Genomic DNA, 21,184 nt, shown 5'->3' with positions numbered 1-21,184 from the left:
AACTACAACCCATACTCTACAACTCACTTCCATTATAGTATACACACACGTAGTAAAGTAAGGTAAACGTAGGCTACGGCTGAAACCTAAGCCTAAACTCCTTCCCCCTCCTCTCTTCATTGACCTTATACAGAAACCGCGCAATCGCATCCTGCTCCGATATAGCCGTGTTATTGAAATGTTTCCTCACCGCCGCCGCCAGACGCGCCTTGGACACTCTCCCCCTCGACACTCTATGCAGTGTTTCCCCTCCCTCTTCCTGTTCTTGTCTTGAGATGGCCGTGGCCGACCGCAGGCCTACGCCCTGAGAGAGCAGGATGGCGTTTATCTGGGACGAGAACGAGCTCGGACAGGGCAGGTTATAGACGTAGCGGTACTCGTGCAGTACGGACAGGGGCATCGTGGACCAGTCGATCTATCTCGTTAGTTACTCTACTCATTGTATGGAGTGTTATATGGAGTGAGACATACCGAGGCCGTGTCCTGGTCTTCCTTCACGTCCGTAGCTATCGGGTCGGTCGTAGGGAGGGTAGGGAGGGTAGGGAGGGGGGGAGGCTTCCGTCCCTTTGCAGGACGCTCGCGCGTGCTCGAGGCCTCTGACCGGGAGTCATCCAGGGTCGTGGAGGGCGCGGACGGGCGCTGGCGGGGGGCCATGATTTCGATCAAGGCCGGTAAGCCGATGCGGTATTAAGTGAGAGGCAATTAGAGTAGAATTATAGCATTATAATGGTTTGAATATAAGTAGAATATAAGTAGAATGAGTAGAGCAGGTAGAATGAATAGGAGAATGAATAGGAGAAGAAGAATGAGTAGAGTAGGGAGTGAGTAGAATGGGTAGAGTAGAAGGAGTAGAGAAGGACTCTTATGATGTCTTTTTGTCTTTGTCTTTTGTCTTTGTCTTTTGTCTTTGGTGATTAGACTTTGCTCTCTGCGTGGGGTGATTATGTCATAGAGAGTACGGCAATACGAAGAAGATATAAGATATAAGGTAGATAGATAGAGATAGATATAAGAAGATATAAGATAGATAGATAGGTATTAAGATAGCGATAGAGATAGACAGAGATAGAGAGATACCCCGTAGATAGTCGTAGATAGAGAGAGAGATAGAGAGGGAGCTGCACATGAAAGTCCGTCCTCCGCCTCCGTGCTCCATCCGGAGTACCTTGACATGCCTGACCCCATCCCCTGACTCCCCGACGTGACCGGCCAAGCCTGTTTCACTTCTGACTGACAGACACTAGACCAGACACGAGAGAGAGAGAGAGAGCATAAGAGAGTAAGAGTAAGAGTAGTGTATGAGGGAGTGAGAGCATAAGAGGGCATAAGAGAGAGCATAAGAGTATGAGAGCAAGTGTAGACTAGAGTAAGGGTAAGGCCGAGGTAGGTGGCGAGTCCCTTAGGCAAAGAGAAAGCGAGTAGGGAGCTGGCCGGGCGCAACGTGGCGTGAGAAGGGCCAAGAGCACTGGGGAAGGGCGTAGGAAGAGGAAGAAGAGAAAGGGGACTGTGGGGTCGGCAAGCTTTTCCTCCGCCGAGAACTCTGCCTCTTTCCCTTATATCTTCCTCCTGCCCTTCTCCAGCTTTGCTTTTTCCCTGTCACTCTGCCTGCACCCTGCCTGCTGACACTGACACTGACGCTGACACTGGCTGGCTGAGTACTTAAGACCGTCCTCCTCCACCTACACTTACACAATTTCACCACTCTGACACAATTATCGACCACGACTCACCACCACAACGACACAACACATACACAAGAGAATTAGAGATACGAGAATAGACAATAGACAAGAGAAGAAAAGAGATGGGGGAGAAACCGGAGCTGCCGCGGCCGTACAAGTGCCCGCTCTGCGACCGCGCCTTTCACCGTCTCGAGCACCAGACACGACACATCCGCACGCACACGGGCGAGAAGCCGCACGCCTGCCTCTTCCCCGGGTGCGCCAAACGCTTCTCCCGCTCCGACGAGCTCACCCGCCACTCGCGCATACACAACAACCCGCGCAAGCCAGGCAAACACCTCGCCCCGGACTCCAAGCCTCTCGTCAGGTCGGCCCCCGTCAGCCAGACAGCCTCGCCCAACGTCTCGCCGCCGCACTCCTACGCCGTCCCCTACGCTTCACACATGCCCAGTACGCTCAACCCCTACGCCCGCCCGGCCTCCTCTGCCATGGACATCAACATGCTGGCCACCGCCGCCAGCCAGGTAGAGAGGGACACCCACCAGTCGTTCTCTCGCAGGTCATATGCGCCCAGGCTGCCCTCTCTCTCGGCCTATGCGCTCTCTCACTCCCAGCGGCCAGAGGAGGATGGACACCGGTCGAAGAGGTCGAGGCCGTCGTCTCCCAACTCTACGGCACCGTCTTCGCCTACCCTGTCTCATTCTTCTCTCTCGCCGACGCCAGACCACACGCCGCTGGCCACGCCCGCTCACTCGCCCCGGCTGCGTCCGTACTCTTACGCCTCGCCGGACCTGCACTTGCCGTCCATCAGGCAGTTGAGTCTGGGCCATACGCCTGCCCTGGCGCCCATGGAGCCTCAGACGGATACCTCTAGTCATACCGCCCAGCCATACACGCCGCATGCTCACTCGGGGCCCTCGATAAGTGATATCATGACTCGCGCGGATGGGACGCAGCGGAAGTTGCCTGTTCCTCAGGTGCCGAAGGTGGCTATACATGAGGCTGTCTCTCATGATATTTATTAGTTTCTTTTTTGTTTTGGAGTTACGGTGGAAAAGTCATAGATCTTATACCTAAAAAAATACTGTTTATAGATGGTTGGGCGGCAGTTTATATTACTTGTTTCTCTACTCTTATCTATTGTAGATACTACATCTATAATGTTGTAGATACTGTAGTGCTACTTTCTGTAAAAGTGCTTGCCGGTAGAGAGTACCTCTAGCCTGTCTCCCACCCGTATCGTGAATCCTACCCAGTTAGTATATAAAGATATATAAAGATATAGAGAAGACTTACTAGGCTTGGTGGGGACGAGCATCATGCCGAGACAGCCTCCGCTCGCTCCCTCGTCGATGGCCCGCGTCCCCCTCAGCGTCTTATCGGGTTCAACAGCATGTCTCTCGCCCGTGTCAGGGTCCACGTTAGGCAACTTGCACCTCACCGTCCGACACGATACATGTATCTCTACCCCCTCTTCTCCTCCGTCATCAGGTACCAAGCGGACCATCTTCCATGCATCCTCCTCATACGCCCCGACCCCCTCGACGACAATATTCGGCCTGAACCTCCTCACGCTCAGATGTGGGATGGCATACCTAGTCCTCCCAGCCATGTCTCGAATACTTCCCATACTCTGCACCTGTAGCGGATATAGATCACTAAACGCCATGCGAGGTGCGAACCCCAGCTCTTGCTCGGTAGGCGCATTCCCCCCCGCCACACGACTATGCGACGCATGCACCCGAAACAGGCTCAACGGCTTCTTACATTCCAGAAACCTCGAAAGAGACGCAGGTAGGTGTGTGGTATATTGCGTTCCTTTCGTAGGGATGGTAAACAACCGTATAGATTCGAGAGGATACTCGTCTGTGTCTGGTGGGTTGAGAGGGATGGAGAAGAATTCTTCACTATCGGCTAGACCCAGACGGATGGCTGCTTGGGTCCAGAGGGAGAGAGAGCGAGTGTCCCGTGGGAAATAGATGATTAGGACACCTCCTGATTTGACCGAGCGAAGTCGTGTATCGTACCCTTCACTTGACGGGTCAGGAACCCATATCTCAGCCCTGATGAGTGCGAGTCTACTAAACTTCCCATCTCGAAGGGTCTTTGCGTCCCATCTCCCGCCCCCCTCGGAGTTGGTGGTATATTCTGCAAAACAAAACTGACGGTCCCACGCTAGTCCGCTATCTTCAAATTCAGTCCGGTTGAACTCGATGCCCTGGCAGCTTTTGATCGGGTAGATGATTAGCGCTTTCACTCTTGCCTCGGTCTCTTTCTTATCGTCCTTGTTCCCGTCGGTACCGTAGGCTGCTTCGTCGGATAGGTTGGAGTGGTTGTCGTGTAGGCCTAGTTTGCGACATCCCTTGGGCGTGTGGGCGCGTTCTCGTCGGCTTTTCAGCTCGTAGTATAGCATCAGCACGAGCGGGCCGAGGAAGAATATATATACCATTGCCAGAGCCACGGGGACCGGCAGGTTAAGGCGGGGGACGAGGCCCCGTATGAAAAACATGCTTCTATCTTTGAATATCTGAGAATATCTGAGAATGAAATAAATGAGAACGAGGATGAGGGTTAGAATGAAGGAAGGGTACGAGCCTATCCGGCAATTAGTAAGAGCTACTTCAGCCTTCCGGTCGATCCAGCGCCCTGTGGCGGCACGGAAACTCAGCGTCTGTCGAGGCGTTTAGCGTAGCGCGTTGATCCCGCAGTCTGATAGAGACTTCCGAGTATACGAGTCCGTGATCGACGTATATGTTGTTATGGGCAAGGATGGGAACAGCTTCATAAGATACCTCGGCTTCAAGTCCTCCGCTCCGTCCTCTCCTGACTGCCGTATTATTGAACAGTCGACGATAGACGACGGTAGACACGATAGCCCGACGATAGAGAGAATTGAAAGAGAAGACGAGAATTGGAAGAGAAGACGATATAATACGATGGAAGGGAAGAAGTTCCTGAGCTATCCAGAGCCGAAGCGAGGGTATGTTGATGTACCTGCATATCTAGACGCGCGTTAACAGACGACAGGCCAGACGTCGCATATCGCAATGAGAGGAAACAGAATCCCACCATGAGCGGGCTCGTCCTGCTCGTTGCTACTTTCGTGTCAGTTCATCCCTCCCTCCCGATGGACGCCGGCTGATAACATCCAGGTTCGAATACGTGGGCATGATACGGAAACTCATCTGGAAAAACGCCGGATTCGCAAGTCTACGAAAGATACGTAAACAGCTAGAAGACTATGAGCCTCGAGTCGATCCAACAGTCGTACCAACCTCGACACTCGCGGAGCAGCCTGCAGAGTCGTCAGAGCCAGAGCTGGTGTCCACTGCCATCGAACCGGCGGCGAAATACTATTCTGTCCAGGATTATCATAACCTCTACCTCTCCGGTGAATTGACGCCTACCGCAGTGGCTAGGGCGATATTACCGCTGATACGCCGCGACACTACACCTCCAGGCGAGCATTCGACGGCCTGGTTCGAGACACGGGTGGACCTGGTTCTTGCGGCTGCTGCGGCGTCTACGTCGCGGTATAAGAAGGGGTGTCCGCTGGGATTGTTGGATGGTATCCCTACGGCCGTGAAGGATGAATATGATATGGATGGATACAAGACTTGTTTGGGCTCGTTGAACGATTACAGTAATGAGCCTGCGCCGCAGGGGGGGACCATTGCTAGCTGGTGTGTGAGGAAGCTGGAGGAAGCTGGAGCAGTTGTCCTAGGGAAGCTATCCATGCATGAATTTGGTCTTGGTATGTTCACGCTGCAATTCTACTTGACCTTTAATGCAATATGGTGCTGACTGGTTAGATACGTCGGGGAATAATCCGAACTACGGAACGCCGCTGAACCCGTATAACCCCAAATACTACACCGGAGGTAGCTCCTCTGGCTCAGCATACGCGGTCAGCGCTGGTTTGATTCCATTCGCACTGGGTAGCGATGGCGGCGGTAGTATCCGTATACCGTCCTCCTTCTGTTCAGTCTACGGTCTCAAACCCTCGCATAATCGAATCTCCCATCATCCAGGCCCAAACCACTCGAATACCTGTGCAGTCAACGGTCCAATAGCCGCAGATCTACAGTCCCTCTCTGCCCTCTACCGCGTCATCGGCTGTCCTCCTTCGTCTTCACCTTTCCTGCCCGTCCACCCCAGACTCGCACCTTTGTCTGCAGAGAAGAAATACCTAGGTGTTCCCGAGGGGTGGTTCTCCCAAGCAACTCCCGCAATCCAGAAACTCTGCCGCTCAGCCATTTCCAACATCGTCGACAAATACAACTACACCGTCGTACCCATCGAGATCCCCTTCCTGATCGAAGGCCAAATCGCACACGCACTCACCATCCTCACCGACGCAGCAACCTTGCTCCCCGACACGACAAATCTGACTTTCCCTAACAAGCTCCTCCTCGGCCTAGGCACCGTAACCCCAGCTACAGACTACCTGCTTGCCCAGAAACTTCGTCGTCTCCTAATGCAGCATCTCGCTTGGCTATGGAAAGAATACCCAGGCATGATCATCGTCACGCCCACCACCGGCTGCGCAGGCTGGCCTATCCGACACCAGAAGGAGTTGAAATACGGCATTAGCGATGGAGACCAAACGCTCAAGACGATGGATTACATCTGGCTTGCTAACTTTACGGGTCTGCCGGCTATCAATGTGCCGGCTGGATTCGTTGTTCCGGAGGGTGCCAAGGACGAAGGGGAGATAGCGCAAGAAGACACCGAGGGGAAAATTCCTATCGGATTGATGGGGACGGGAGAGTGGGGGAGTGAAGATTATCTCATGCATTTTGGACTGGATGTTGAAAATGTAGTGGCAGATCGAAGGTCGAAACCGCCTGTTTGGGTGGATGTGGTTGCAAAAGCGAAGGAGGAGATGGGTGCGGACTCATAGATAAAATTGTATGTTAGATAGAAGCAATAGACGGAGTTGACTTGTATCGTTGTTCCTTCGCCATGTTCGTTACTACATGTTCATATGTCGTAATTAAAGTTTCTTATCGAGCTTATCACGACGCGTCCGCGGTATTGTGCAAGTCTTAATTAGAAGAACCATGGAGGCTGACTACACCGCTGTATCTTCTCTCGATGGCTATAGTAAGCTATGAACGGAGACACGGCTAATCCTCTCTCCCCTACCAGTACGTATGGAATCGTGGTGGACATAACATCTGCTAACGTGTGATAGACCAGTTGCAACACGTCGACTCTAGACAAGTACCTGCCCTACCGCTGAGTACTGGTAGAAATACGCTATCAACCAGTCTCCCACACCTCGATAAAGCCCTGATACCCCCAGCAAAACAAAGTGCAAATGCAGCCGCGAACACAGCCGAATCTGCACCCGCTGCTTCACAGTTCGTGCTTCAGGGATGGAGCCAGCTAGCTCCCAATGCCGGTGCCGTCACCGATAGCGGCAATGGCAATAGCAATGGCAATGGCAATGTTTCCGATGAAAAGCCTCCCTCGATGCCAGGTATTCAGCGAGGTGAAGTTACTGAGATATCTGGGCCGAGAGGGACGGGGAAGACTTCTTTAGCGTAAGTAATTTCGGCTTCTAGTATCCATATCTACTGACGATATATAGCATGACTACTGCGGTCAACGCACTCGAGCGAGGAGAATCAGTTGTCTGGATAGGTGCGAACTTTTTCTCCCCTTGTATTAAAGTAAATACTTATATCCCCAGATACCGCGGGCCCATTATGCGCAACCCGACTTGAGAAGATGCTGTCGACGAACAACACACCAACCCAGCGAAACGACCTATTACGCAACTTACTACATCTACAACCAACAACTCTAGCGCATCTGATGACGCTCATATCATTTCCTGTCCCTGGCTTCCCACCAGCTAACACAGGGTTAATAGTCGTAGACTCCATATCATGTCTCTTCGGATCAGAATTCCGGAGCAAGCTACCTATCAAGTTAAGCAAAGCCGCCGACTTGAGCCGTGCAGAAAAGGCAAAGGATGGCCAAGAGTCAAAACTATGGTGGAAATTAATAGGCAATCTAGCCTCTAATCTGAACGGGCTTGCTTCCCGTTTCGACTGTGCTGTTATTGTCGTTAATGAGGTGGTTACGCGCTTTCGACCGGGCAGGAAACCGATGTTGCACGCTTCTATATCGGGCTATACGTGGGAAACTAATGTAGCTACGCGGATACTCTTGTATTGGCATTGGCTGGGCCCTGAGGTGAGGGAGAAGGTCCGGATGAAGCGGATTAGGATCGCGGAGGTTTTCAAGGCTGGGATGATGTCCATTATACCTAGGGTGGTGACGAGGATCGTCCCGTTTCTCGTTCATGATGCGGTATGTTTCGTTTAGAAGGGTTTACCATCTGTCACTAATTGTTCTAGGGTCTTTCTGAATTTACGCAACTATCTATACGCCTCGGTGTAACTGCCGGTATGGATATGGCACCCCAGCCGATGAAGCGGAAATTAGATCATCAGCTCTCATCGGAGATCCCTCGCAGGCCAAAGATTGAACATGACAATGGGAATGACAATGACGATGGGGAGCATGAGACTGAGAATGAGGATAAAAGCGCGAGTGGAAAACCTGCCGAGCCAGTGCTAGCCACAGCGTGCCTTCCCACTGAAATAATGGATAGCCAGGACGAAGAAGAGGAAGACGAATGGCTAGATACTTCCTTGGCTATCGACATCGCCAAGTCAGGACCTGAGCCCGGCCCGACGACTCCAGGGAAGGGCGAGGATGACACCGAGCTCCTCCTGAGAAGTATGGTGGAAGGAGATGTATAACAGAGTCTCTATACATTTCCTAATACGAGTCAGTCGACATTGATATCTAAATCGCGCGGTTAGTCGGCGTGACGGAGAGTGTATATAACCATCCCGGGATTTCCCGATAACCCAGACCGACGCAAAAATAAGGTTTTATATGTCGGGGAGTTTATTTTTAACCCTTGCCCCACTCACTTCCAGCCCTATCGCAAAGTTCTACCGATGCAGTAACCGGTGCGTCGCTAAGGAACTGGGCAATTGAAGGTTGAAATCGGATAGGAAGGCAACACCAGACTCACTCACGACCATGGACAGCGTCACTATGAGGTAGGAACACGAAAAACGAGGGGTAGTCAGAGGAGCATCGTATCACGGCTAGACGACATCGCCCGATCTCCGATGTCGACTGTATATAAACCCTCAAGGAATGTAGGGAAGGGGTAATAAAGTCTCATCCTACCAACGTTATACTGCCGGAAAGAACGGAACATCCAACATCCAACATGCTACTCTCTCAACCATGGCGTGTGGGCCTGACGACTCTCGCCCTCGGCCTGGACGCTTACACCATCATCGTCCACACAACGTACGGCTTCCAGGGGGTCCTCCCCATGCTCCGGTCCCATAAAACCAAGATCTACGACATCATCGGCATATGCTTTCAGCACTTGATGGTCCTCCCCGCAGTCGCTAGTAAGTAACTAGCCAACCAAACTAACATGCAGAAGGCGGAGAGTTGTTCCCCGTGCACTAACGCATGCCCAGTGATTCTGCATCTGAAGTGGTTCCACCACGGCATTGACGGACCGTACGAGGCACCGCTCTTCTACACATATCTGTTGGGAAACTTGGCGTTTGGGGCGTGGTATGCATCTATGGGCGTCATTAATCCGCTATTTTGCACTGTGGTCGCGCCATTGGCGTCGTTGCTGTGTGTGCTCTGATAGTGTTGGGAAGAAATAACGCAGCCTGGACCGGGGCTGGAGGAGTGGCCTTATCCGTGTATATATGATGTAATCTCCAATGGGAGGTGTACGAATAGTTATATAGAGTTGAATATTCTTTGTTCTCGATGTCAACCTCGGCGAGTTGATAGGGTTGATGGGGTAGATCACACATGTAGCCCTCCTCTCCGAGGCTGAGGCTTCCCCAGGTTTCCCCAGTTCGGAGTATCATGCCTCTGGAGCTCGTCAAGCCCTCTGAGGATTGCATGCAATAGCGCACGGCCTGCCTGGATTCAAAATTGGCGTTATGGCTTCATTGGAAGAAATCGCTCCACCAGAGGACGCAAGCCTGTGATGCGTTGTTGATCATAGAAAAATTAGTCTCTTCCAGGGGAGCACAATAATATACTTTGGTGGAATCTGAGTTAAGCAGACACGCCTATTCCCTCAGCCACTAAGTTTGCGAGGATAGTCGGAATCAGATACTCCAAGGTCTCGACTCTCGAGATCAATGCCCTCTGAGTGTACACCATCTTAGCCTGCCTAAGTTAGGTAGATAGGTACATAGGGAGAACCCAGAGTAGAAGTAGGAAATAAGGCGTCTGCAGCTGAAAAAGCAGTGATGCTCTCAAGAGGTGTTAAAGATAGGATAAGATGGGAGCCATATAACTTCTATACTCTACAGCCTCGCATTCTTGATATGCTGGACCTACGTATGATCACCAGCTTGAACACGCACTCTCGAAGCGAAAAAGAACGGGATGCACTGCTTAATACCGTTGATGGGCGGCTCATGAGGCTCAAAACCTGGGCTATATATAACGGATCCGCGGTACTCGAGATGAGACTTTGAGGCTCGATCTTCACCTTGAGCTTACTCCTAGTCTTAGTCCTTTGACACATATGATTCATCAAGGAACCTTGAAAAAGGTATCGTATAGCTAATATAAAGAGGAAGGGAAGAGGGTTACCAGCTTTCCGATATATTTACTCAAAATCATGAAAACTGAAGACCAATCATCCTTCCATATTTGCCTAACCACCATATTACAACACTCCTCAACCTACCGTTTCAACCTATATTTTAGACTATACAACTTAAAAGTCCCAACTTAATCTTACTTATGCCCCCCAGAGTAACTCGGATTGATATCTCCACAATTTCATATTATAAGTGCAAGGTATAATATAGTGACTGACGGTAAACTTGCTGGCAGTCGACATCCCACTATGCGGTCAGCACACAACAACGTTCCTTTTGCTGCATAAGTGCGAAGTACCTACATATCATCGGTGTGGGTGGCTGGATCTCTATACTTGGTGTACTAGTTGCATATTAAATATGCAAGATCCACCCTTGATCAAAGTCACACATTCGACGACTAGACTGGCTGAGCGACCCCCATAAACTTCATTTATCATGCCTATTATTGAGATAACTTAAAATCTTTGACGTGGCAGGTACTATTTGAAGTAGTCTTACACTTTGTGCCAGTTCAAAAACGACGACAAGCATGAAAGCCACGAAGAGGGTCCCTATTATGATACCATGAAAATGACATGGACTCTGCTGGGGTCGAGGTGGCCGGGTGGGATCCCTAGAGCGCTCCCTCAAAAATATTTTGAAAGCTCGACATCTCTCAAAGCTCCCCATTTCACCGTCAAGATAGGCCGTGTTTGCTACGCTGCCCCAATCTTACGGAGGGCCTGATAAAGCTTGACGCCAGAGGCTAGGTTTTCGCCCTTGTTCTACGGGATGCTACCTACCGTTGAATCTCGGCTTCCATTCGCTATGGGCATCCTGACTCCAAGCTCTGAAAATACTCCGTTGTATATCCTACTTACCTTCTTCAGCATCTACGCTATATGGAAGGTTCAGGTGTTTGTTAGGCTGCGGCATTTTGGTGGCCCCTTTTGGGCTTGTGTCTCGGACTGGCCACACAGCATAGCCTTGCTTGGGAATGAATGTCACGAGTGGTATGCAGAGAATATCAAGACGTATGGTAGGCAATACCTTTATAAATTTCTTGTTATTATGAAAGTTGCAAATAGCTGATTTATTTCCACCCTGGACAGGGCCAATAACTCGAGTTGCACCCAACCTTCTCATTTCGTCTTCTCCTGACGTATGGGCTCATGTAAATAACAAGCCAGGCTATAAACGCTGTGCTTGGTTCTTTATACCCCTACGCAGTGAGCATAGACAGGATAGTGTGTTCACACAGGTTGATACCAAAAAACATGAACAAAGGAGAAAGCAGCTGGCTCCAGGTGTATGAATAACTTCTGGATCTTCGAAAGAACTGGCTAACGTTTGTTACTAGGCATCTCTGATTAAAAATCCCAACATTGAAACAATCATAAACGAACATCTCCAAGAACTGCTAGACCTCATTAGGTCGAAATATATTTCACACGGCACCGAGATAAAACCCGTGGATTTAGCAAGAAAGATTCAATATTTTCTTCTCGATAGCATCAGCGCTATCTCCTTAGGTAAGGCATTTGGCAACCTCAAGAGTGACACCGATATAGATGGCTGTATCAAGGCTATTGAAGAAGCGCTTGCGTTGTGGGCTACTTCCCTCGCCTTAGGTATCGGTTGGCTGCCTCAAGTACCTCTCATTGGCTGGTTGTTCTTACCATCTCTTAAAGACAAAGAAGGCTTCGGCAAATTCATGTCAAAATGTTTCTCCTACGTGGACAAGCGTGCTGCGAGTGTGACCGACAAGGATACCGATATGTTGGCTTCCTTTATCCGGAACGGGGTTGTGGGGGATGACCTTCGTTCAGAGGCACTTATATTCATGACTGTGGGCCCTGTCAACCCCCTTGGTGCCATCAGTGGAACTATCCTCCATATTATAACCAACCCCCGAGTATACACCAAGTTGCAAAATGAAATTGACAGTGCGGTGCGTGATGGCAAAGCTCCACCCGCAAGAGGCGGCCTCATCAGCAGTACCCAGGCCAAGCAACTTCCATATCTCCAAGCCACGATACGGGAAAGCATGCGAATCTGCCCACCGGTTGATGGTCTCTTCGCACGCGAAGTCCCGCCTGGTGGTGACACGGTTGTCGTTGATGGCAAGCCTATGTTCCTACCCGGTGGTACTTCCATTGCGCGGTCCGCGGTTGCCATGTATCGGGACAAGGCAATTTTTGGTGACGATGCTGATTACTATCGACCAGAGAGGTGGTTCCCACAAGATGCCGATAAGCTCGCTGAAATGACTAGCGTCATCGAGACGGTATACAATCGAGGAAAGAGCCAGTGCTTAGGAAAGGCTATCGCCGAGGTTGAGATTGGAAAGACGATATTCGAGGTATGTTTTGCATTACCCGTCCCTGGTGCCGTATCAACATAAACTGACATGGTTAGCTGCTGCGTAACTTCGAGCTCACACTTGTCAAGCCAGCCCGTCCGTGGAAAAGAGTGAATGTCCTAGGACTTTTCATCATATCAGATATGTGGGTGAAGGTGACAGAACGGACAGCCAGTGACTGATCCTCCAATCGCTATTGTAACCTTTGAATTAACGTGGGACGAGGGATATGTTGGATATATCCTTGACCAGCCTCCCTTGATCATTATATAAATATTATGAAGTAGTTTCTTACTACTGATTTTTAGCTACCTACTACCTATTGGCAGATAGGCATGGAAAGTTATTTGGTTAATAGAGTTGCGGGTAGGAGCCGTCTTGGTACGAGCATTAGTGGAACCTTTAACTATGTATCATCTATGGCAGGCTGATCTAGGCAAAGGGTACAGCCCACAAAGAAACTCTAGGATAGTCTTTTAGACATGTATACATGTACTTTTCGTTAGAGCTACTAGTCTTAAAGCCATATCACTCAACAAAAGGATCGAGAGGCCTGTCTACATAAGTCGAGCCACCTTTCATAGCCATGAGCGTTGAGCGTATAACACTTTCAATAAAGCCTGCGTCATATCGCTCAACGTACACTCTCGCCCTTTAAGCTGGTCTAGTCCTTCCACCAGGTCTTCCGCAAGACCGTTCCTAATAAGTGTACCACCAGGGTTGACGCATCGGTATCTAGGTAGCCTGCCAGCTGATCCAACGCTTTGTTGAGCCCTTCACTATTCCCATCCTCACAAGACTCAGATCTGGTCAAAAGAGCCTCGGCGGAGTCATAAATCCAGTGCATGTGTTGACATTGATATATTCCGTGATGGTCAGTGTAATGTTGGTCTATGACGATGGCATTAAACGGCCTCTTATCTACTTTACTGGGGAATAATATGCCGTACCTCGGAGCTGTCCCATGCACCTTGTAGAAGTTTGTAGTTCATATGAAGGAGGGACATATGAAGAACCAACCTCGGCACTTACCAGATCGGGACTGCTGGGAAAGAAAGCCGCCATCCTCCGGCTTAGTCATCTTATATAAGCGCCAAGAAAAGATGTTTTTTTTCTGTTGGGGACGCTAAGGCGCTAGTCCCTTTTGGTCGATGTTGTCTATACTTCATAGATAGGATAGGATACGTAGAGGATGAACAACGGATATAGGATATAGGATATACGGTATACGAGTATGGATAGAAGAGAGAAGAGAGACAGGGCGATAAGATAAGGCTGTCATGGAGGCTGTGGAGGCTGTGGCGACTGGAGGTGAGAAGATGCGCGCTCTTGCATGTCGCTTGTGTTTGTTGGGAGGAGGCCTGGCCGCCGTTGGAAGGGCGGAAGAGGTGGCCATACATCACGTAAGCGGTATCGTCCTGTCACCCCGACGACACTCACCACCTCGAACAGGACATACCACCGCCAGTTATGTATAGATATCGCTGATACTGAGGATAAGTATAGATAAAGGGGTAAGATGATGGCTGTCCCAAGATGGATGTTATACTATAGAGAGAAGAGAGAGTGACAATACGTAAGGGCGATACGCGATCCCCTGCATGCGCCAGGCACCGCAAAAGCTTGTCCCTCCACTTCCGCCCCAACAATAGCAAAGTCCACAGACAAGAGAAAGCAGGAGGAGACCGGGAAAAGGCGAGCGAAGCAGCCGGCGGGCGTGGTGCCACCGCGGGCACTTTGTCCATGATATATAGTGACGCCTGCACCCTTGGTTACTCTCTCTGGTTCACTTCCAAGCAAGACGACCATTCCATCATCCCTCCGCCGTCTTCCATGGTATAGCCTGGTATATCTGCTGCCAGCCAGCCCGCCAGCTCCCATCGACATCTCCATCACATCGACATCTCCAATAAATCGATTGATATAGATATCAGTATGGGTGCCGACGCCGGTCCGTCGACGGCCGAACAGCCACAGGTTCAGGCTGAGGCCAGGAAACCTCACATCGCAGACACCAAGATCACTCTCGCCAACTGGCACAAGCATGTCAATTGGCTTAACGTCGTCCTCATCCTCCTCGTTCCCTTCCTGGGATGCGTACAGGCGCTGTGGGTGCCGCTACAGTTCAAGACGGCCGTCTGGGCGGTTGTCTACTACTTCATGACCGGTCTGGGAATCACAGCTGGTGAGTTATATCCTTATCATGGGAAGAAGATGAGATACTAGTTATGGGGAGAGGGTGAAACTGACAGTTGTAGGATACCATCGTCTATGGGCACATTGCTCGTACTCTGCCACTTTCCCGCTCAGAGTCTACCTGGCTGCTGTTGGCGGTGGTGCCGTTGAAGGATCTATCAGATGGTGGGCTCGCGGCCACCGCGCCCACCACAGATACACCGACACCGACAAGGACCCCTACTCAGTCCGCAAGGGCCTGCTTTACTCCCACATCGGGTGGATGGTCATGAAGCAGAACCCCAAACGCATCGGACGTACCGACATCACCGATCTCAACGAAGATCCCGTCGTCATCTGGCAGCACAAGCACTACCTCAAGGTCGTCATCTTCATGGGTCTCATCTTCCCCATGCTCGTCAGCGGTCTCGGATGGGGTGACTGGGCCGGTGGTATCGTCTACGCCGGTATCCTGCGCATCTTCTTCGTCCAGCAGGCCACCTTCTGCGTCAACTCGCTCGCTCACTGGCTGGGTGACCAACCCTTTGACGACCGCAACTCTCCTCGCGACCACGTCATCACCGCCCTCGTCACTCTGGGAGAAGGATACCACAACTTCCACCACGAGTTCCCCTCCGACTACCGAAATGCCATCGAATGGCACCAGTACGACCCCACCAAATGGACCATCTGGACCTGGAAGCAGCTCGGCCTCGCCTTTGACCTCAAGCAGTTCCGATCCAACGAGATCGAAAAGGGCCGTGTCCAGCAGCTGCAGAAGAAGATCGACCAGCGCCGTGCAAAACTCGACTGGGGCGTGCCTCTCGACCAGCTACCCGTCATGGAATGGGACGACTACGTCGAGCAGTCCAAGAACGGCCGTGGGCTGGTTGCCATTGCCGGTGTCGTCCACGATGTCACCGACTTCATCAAGGACCACCCCGGCGGCAAGGCAATGATCAACTCTGGTATCGGCAAGGACGCCACCGCCATGTTCAACGGCGGTGTATACAACCACTCCAACGCCGCACACAACCTACTCTCGACGATGCGTGTGGGCGTCATCCGCGGTGGCTGCGAGGTCGAGATTTGGAAGAGAGCCCAGAAGGAAAACAAAGAAGTCGACTTTGTACGTGACGAGTCGGGCCAGCGTATCGTCCGTGCCGGTTCACAGGTGACCAAGATCCCTGAGTCGTTCCCGTCAGCCGGCGCTGCTTAACGTTGCCCTTCCACCTTGGTTTTTGCTTCCTTGTTAGATATGATGGTTAACGATTTGGTTTGTTTCCTTGCGTAGTCTTGAGTCATGTCACAGCCACAGATGGCTGACTTGTCTCCGATGATAATATCTCTTCCTCTCTTATCTCCTCCCCTCCCGTCGTGGAATGGATAAACTCACGTTTTCCTTTCCTACCTCTTCACGAACGGCTACGACTTCGACTGATGGCTGGGATCGCTCCCTCCATTTAATATTCCTGTATTTTCTTTCTTTCTTTTGCCTGGGTTCTGGAGTTGGGAATCAATGGGCAGGTCACAATTGTTTGTGAAATAGTTAAAAACAGCATGGGTCACAATTTCAATCTTCCAATACTAGTGATGCTCGAGATAATACTTATGCTACCCTAATGTTATAATGCTACCCTAATGTTATAATGCTATCCTAATGTTATAATGCTATCCTAATGCTATAATGCTATCCTAATGCTATAATGCTATCTTTAATGCCTTTGTTAATGCCTAGTGCTATACTTACGTAAGTACTTGGCTATACAAGTTCTGCTACGTGTGAGATAGGCTGAAAGAGCTCAAAGATGCAGAATAGCTTGAAAGCAGCTACATGGTGACTATAACCGGCAGACACGCTCATTAACCATATATATACGTATATATACACTCACACAAGGGTGGCATATCTACTGTCAAGCCCCTACAGAGACAACCTTCATTCTGGCGCCGACGTCGAGATACCGTCTCTCTCCCTTCTGGCTCGCGATCCCGCTCTTCCTTGGGATCTTCCTCATCCTGGCTCCCTCACTGCGCTTCCCCGCCTTAAGGCTGCTGCCTCTGCGCAACGCCCGCCCCGCCACCTCCTTCTCCTCCCCCTCGCCCGTCCTCCTCTACTCAGCAACATCAGCCCTGACAGCATCGACAGCATCGTCCGCCATACGACCGCTCACCACAGCATCAATGGCGCCCTCAGCTCTGCGAACACCGCCTCAGGCCCCGCCGCTGTTCGTGGGCACGCCCGCGTCCGTCGTGGCAGATACAAAGCGTCTGATCGAGCTCTCGCGTGGTATCCAGGATGCCGTCGCCGCCAACGTCACGGCAGAGACAGCAACGTTCGATAAAGTCATACTTCCTCTAGCCCATGATGAAAACACCATGGCTCTCGAATCACATATCCTAGGCTTCTACCAGTCTGTTTCAACGGATAGTAAGCTGCGTGATGCGTCGACGGAGGCAGAGCGGCTGATGAACGATTTCGGTATCGAGACGTCCATGCGTGAAGATCTGTATAAGCTTGTCGACGCGGCGGTGAAGAAGGATGAGAAGCTCGATCCCGAGTCGAAGAAGTTGCTTGAGAAGGAACATAAGGATTATATCCGTAACGGACTTGGGTTGCCTGCTGGGCCTCAGCGGGATAGGTTCAAGGAGATCAAGAAGCGGTTGAGCGAGATTAGTCTTGAGTTTCAGAAGAACCTTAACGAAGAGAATGGTGGGCTCTGGTTTACTAGGGAGGCACTCAATGGTGTCCCCGAGGATGTGTTGTCTGGGTTGAAGAAGGGTGAGGGCGAGAACGAGGGCAAGCTACGGTTGACCTTCAAGTATCCCGATCTCTTCCCGACGCTGAAATATGCTACCAACCCGGAGACCAGAAAGACGGTGACCATCGCCAACGAGAACAAGTGTAACCAGAACATCCCACTGTTCAAGGAGACCCTTGTCCTTCGTGACGAGGCCGCTAGACTCCTCAATTATCCTAACCACGCCGCCTTCAGGATCGAGGATAAGATGGCCAAAACCCCCAAGACGGTCGATGACTTCTTGGGTGATCTACGCTCTAGGCTGACGGATGGTGGTAAGGAAGAGATCAAGACGCTCATGGCAATGAAGAAGAAGGACCTCGAAGCTCAAAGCAAGGCATTCGACGGACATTACTTCCTCTGGGACCACAGGTTCTACGACCGCATGATGTTGGAGAAGGATTACCAGCTCGACCATCAGTTGATCGCCGAATACTTCCCGCTTCAAACTACCATCCGCGGCATGCTGGAGATCTTCGAGCAGATCTTCGGCCTTGTCTTTGTTGAGATCCAGGGTGAGGAGAGAGCCAAGATCTCTACCTCTGGTAAGGCAGAGGATATCGTCTGGCATGATGAGGTGCAGGTGTTCAGCGTCTGGAACGACGAGGGTGAAGGAAATGGGTTCGTCGGATACCTATATCTTGACCTCTTCCCACGCGAGGGCAAGTATGGTCATGCTGCCAACTTCAACTTGCAGCCGGTATGTTTAGCCCACCACTCTTACATCTCTACATTCTCCCAAGCTAATGGAAAATAGGGCTTCATTCAAAAAGACGGATCCCGTCGCTACCCAGCCACTGCACTGGTCTGCAACTTCTCCAAGCCAACCGAGAAGAAACCAAGTCTCCTTAAACACGACGAAGTCGTCACCCTCTTCCACGAGCTTGGTCACGGAATCCACGATCTCGTCTCAAAGACCATCTACTCTCGTTTCCACGGCACCAGCACAGTCCGTGATTTCGTAGAGGCACCCAGCCAAATGCTCGAGAACTGGTGCTGGACCCCATCTCAACTCAAGTCGCTTAGCAAGCACTACTCTACCATTTCACCAGAATACTTCCAGGCCTGGAAGGAGCATGCAGGCGACAAGCCAGCCCCCGCCGCCGAGATTCCAGATGCGCTTATTCAAAACCTCATCAAGACGAAGCACGTCAACGCAGCTCTGTTTAACCTACGACAGCTCCACTTTGGAATTTTCGACATGACCGTCCACGAGCCCAAGGATCACGAGGAGATCAAGGGCATGAACGTTTCAGAGACTTATAACAAGCTTCGAAAGGAAATTGCTTCTCTAGACGGACCTGAGGTTCTCGGTCAGGGATACTCCTGGGGCCATGGAGAGGCTACCTTTGGCCATCTCATGGGTGGCTACGATGCCGGCTATTACGGTTACTTGAGGTATGCCCCCTCCTTCTTCTCCCCTCTCTACCACATCAAATACTAACAATTTAAATAGCTCACAAGTCTACTCCGCCGACATGTTCTATACCGCTTTCAAAGAAGACCCCATGGACAAGAAAGCAGGACGCCGATACCGCTACTCCGTTCTCGAGAAGGGAGGAAGCCAAGACGAAATGACTACTCTAAAGGAGTTCCTCGGCCGCGATCCAAAGCCAGATGCGTTCTACAAGGAGCTTGGACTTGCATAGATTCAGAACTGAATCGTCTTCACTCTTTATATGCCTTTTTTTCGGATTATGAGCTATTGCAAAGAGTCATATCGGTGGGTATTGCATGTTCACGGTGCGGGAGTAGTTATGCGAATGGACAAGCACGGGCCAACCCGCGGAGATAAACTATTAGGTTTAGCCTATCTACTTATTAGGCTGTACTAAGTTAAGTTTAAATGAGAAAGCTTAGTATATCCAAAGTAAAGTTTATTATAAAAATAGGGATTGTAGATTATATCTATATTATAAAGTACGTTAAGACCCAGGGACTGCATTGGGTAAGTTGTGCCGGATACGTAGTGGAGAGATGAACTGTGGACGGGTGAGGAAGATACTGTACGGGTGCGTTGACTGAGAAAACAACGCTGGCCCCTTATAGCGCTGTGGCTAGGATATGGAAGCATTATCTGCCTTTAAACCCTGCAATCCTAATATGGAGGAATTTTAATGCTTTCACATTCGTAGTTTAGAGATAGCAAGAGAAAAGGAGAAGAAAGATAAACCTCTTATGCTGTTCTAAATGCTCAAGTCAATGGTATAAAGGTGCATGATGTATAGAAGCATTGCGAATAATTACCAGAACCCCATCTCTGCCTAGCCTTTGCGCCAGTGGCCAGGGTAGTCTTTTGCGTTTGTATCAAAACCAATAAACGGTGGCCGGATATACAGGTCATACCAGCAATCCATCTCTATAAGCATGTCATAATGCGAAATATAATCTAAGACTTCCATATACATCCAGCCAACATCTTCCTCCCCGCATCCCGTCTCACCATCCTCCCAGGGGGGAAATCTAGCATAGTCCCTATCCCCAGGCTGTCGCCCACCAAACTACTTTGAAAGTAGCTTTACAACAGGCATGCGCATATGCCTTAGTGACTCTAAACATATATCATCAACAATAAGGCAGAAATTGTATTGTGCACCAGTACTCCACTCTGGACCGGGGGTATCATAATAGATTTGAGCTTCTGGCCAGACTCGGTTGGTGGAATAACCAGTTTATCCGTCAGAGTATCAGCCACCCAGTTACTATACCCTCAACCACTGTGCTCTCAACTCCAACCTATAACGAATTACCGAAAAATGACCCATTTCTCGCGGCACAGCGGAGGTACCCTCCGACGAATGGATAGCCCTCTTATCAAAGAACTTTTGAAGGAGCCCCTTACGTGAGGATGGGTAATTTATCGTTGTTCGTACAGCGATGAAACTGCATGGCAAGAAATGGTTCAGCTATTGCGCAAAGAGCCCGAAAGAAGCCTCAAGCTACGCGACCGCCTCGATCTACTTCCTTACTATGATATGACTATTATGGATGATAAGGCTCAATCTAACGGAGCAACAACGCATGATATACGTGACCACTTCACTAATTGTGGGACACGGCCAATTGTAGGTATGTGAGAAGCGCGGCTCAAACGTCTCAGCAAGGTATTCCGTGCGGCATTTCTGACACAGGATGGTGAAACCATTTTGACAATGGCCTATGAATTAAGGCGACTATCCTTGGCTGAAAATCTGAGGGAAGAGAAGAGCACATGAAGAGGGCAAAACTGGCGGGTCTGTATTTGAGTAAGTGGATTGTTTCCTCGCCTGTTGCCCCTTTTTGGCTATCCAAGGATCCTTGTTAATATTGAACTTCACCTCCGAAGTATAGGTATAGGTATACACGTGGTGTGGACGCACGAAAAGTCAACTTACTCCAAATCAGCACCTTGGAAAATATTTATGCGTGTTACTCTGGTTTTGGGAATCGAATATAGTGGTTGTACTATAACTACTGTACAATTAAAGCTGAAAAAGCAAGGGAAAGAAAAAGGAG

The 21,184-nt window shown here is 50.4% G+C and overlaps 7 protein-coding genes across 7 annotated transcripts; 5 read left to right on the top strand and 2 right to left on the bottom strand.

Annotated features, from left to right (window-relative positions):
- Positions 1-73: 73 nt before the first annotated feature.
- On the bottom strand, positions 74-654 carry GIQ15_05911 (uncharacterized protein; the record flags this gene model as incomplete). The annotated part of the gene is made up of 2 exons (XM_033553328.1): positions 74-415; positions 472-654. 2 exons carry the CDS (start codon positions 652-654, stop codon positions 74-76), a joined length of 525 nt encoding a protein of 174 aa, XP_033404472.1.
- A 1,150-nt stretch (positions 655-1,804) lies between these two features.
- Positions 1,805-2,707, top strand: GIQ15_05910 (DNA-binding protein creA; the record flags this gene model as incomplete). Its single annotated transcript, XM_033553327.1, has 1 exon — positions 1,805-2,707. One exon carries the CDS (start codon positions 1,805-1,807, stop codon positions 2,705-2,707), a length of 903 nt encoding a protein of 300 aa, XP_033404471.1.
- A 155-nt stretch (positions 2,708-2,862) lies between these two features.
- GIQ15_05909 (MOSC domain-containing protein) lies at positions 2,863-4,191 on the bottom strand (the record flags this gene model as incomplete). The annotated part of the gene is made up of 2 exons (XM_033553326.1): positions 2,863-2,930; positions 2,979-4,191. The coding sequence occupies 2 exons, from the start codon at positions 4,189-4,191 to the stop codon at positions 2,863-2,865; spliced, it is 1,281 nt and encodes a 426-aa protein (XP_033404470.1).
- Positions 4,192-4,618: 427 nt separating this feature from the next.
- GIQ15_05908 (glutamyl-tRNA(Gln) amidotransferase subunit A) lies at positions 4,619-8,461 on the top strand (the record flags this gene model as incomplete). Its single annotated transcript, XM_033553325.1, has 8 exons — positions 4,619-4,662; positions 4,710-4,787; positions 4,835-5,436; positions 5,495-6,571; positions 6,880-7,231; positions 7,279-7,331; positions 7,381-8,006; positions 8,054-8,461. 8 exons carry the CDS (start codon positions 4,619-4,621, stop codon positions 8,459-8,461), a joined length of 3,240 nt encoding a protein of 1,079 aa, XP_033404469.1.
- A 485-nt stretch (positions 8,462-8,946) lies between these two features.
- Positions 8,947-9,387, top strand: GIQ15_05907 (uncharacterized protein; the record flags this gene model as incomplete). Its single annotated transcript, XM_033553324.1, has 2 exons — positions 8,947-9,136; positions 9,209-9,387. The coding sequence occupies 2 exons, from the start codon at positions 8,947-8,949 to the stop codon at positions 9,385-9,387; spliced, it is 369 nt and encodes a 122-aa protein (XP_033404468.1).
- Positions 9,388-11,628: 2,241 nt separating this feature from the next.
- Positions 11,629-12,895, top strand: GIQ15_05906 (cytochrome P450; the record flags this gene model as incomplete). Its single annotated transcript, XM_033553323.1, has 3 exons — positions 11,629-11,658; positions 11,712-12,713; positions 12,770-12,895. The coding sequence occupies 3 exons, from the start codon at positions 11,629-11,631 to the stop codon at positions 12,893-12,895; spliced, it is 1,158 nt and encodes a 385-aa protein (XP_033404467.1).
- A 1,753-nt stretch (positions 12,896-14,648) lies between these two features.
- On the top strand, positions 14,649-19,338 carry GIQ15_05905 (metallopeptidase MepB; the record flags this gene model as incomplete). Its single annotated transcript, XM_033553322.1, has 5 exons — positions 14,649-14,898; positions 14,972-15,940; positions 16,819-18,389; positions 18,447-19,087; positions 19,146-19,338. 5 exons carry the CDS (start codon positions 14,649-14,651, stop codon positions 19,336-19,338), a joined length of 3,624 nt encoding a protein of 1,207 aa, XP_033404466.1.
- Positions 19,339-21,184: the final 1,846 nt, after the last annotated feature.

This window comes from Arthroderma uncinatum (genome assembly GCF_011692745.1).
Source record: "Arthroderma uncinatum strain CBS 119779 chromosome Unknown scaffold4, whole genome shotgun sequence".
In the NCBI taxonomy this organism is placed as follows: domain Eukaryota; kingdom Fungi; phylum Ascomycota; class Eurotiomycetes; order Onygenales; family Arthrodermataceae; genus Arthroderma; species Arthroderma uncinatum.
This window is presented reverse-complemented; position numbering and strand designations above follow the sequence as displayed.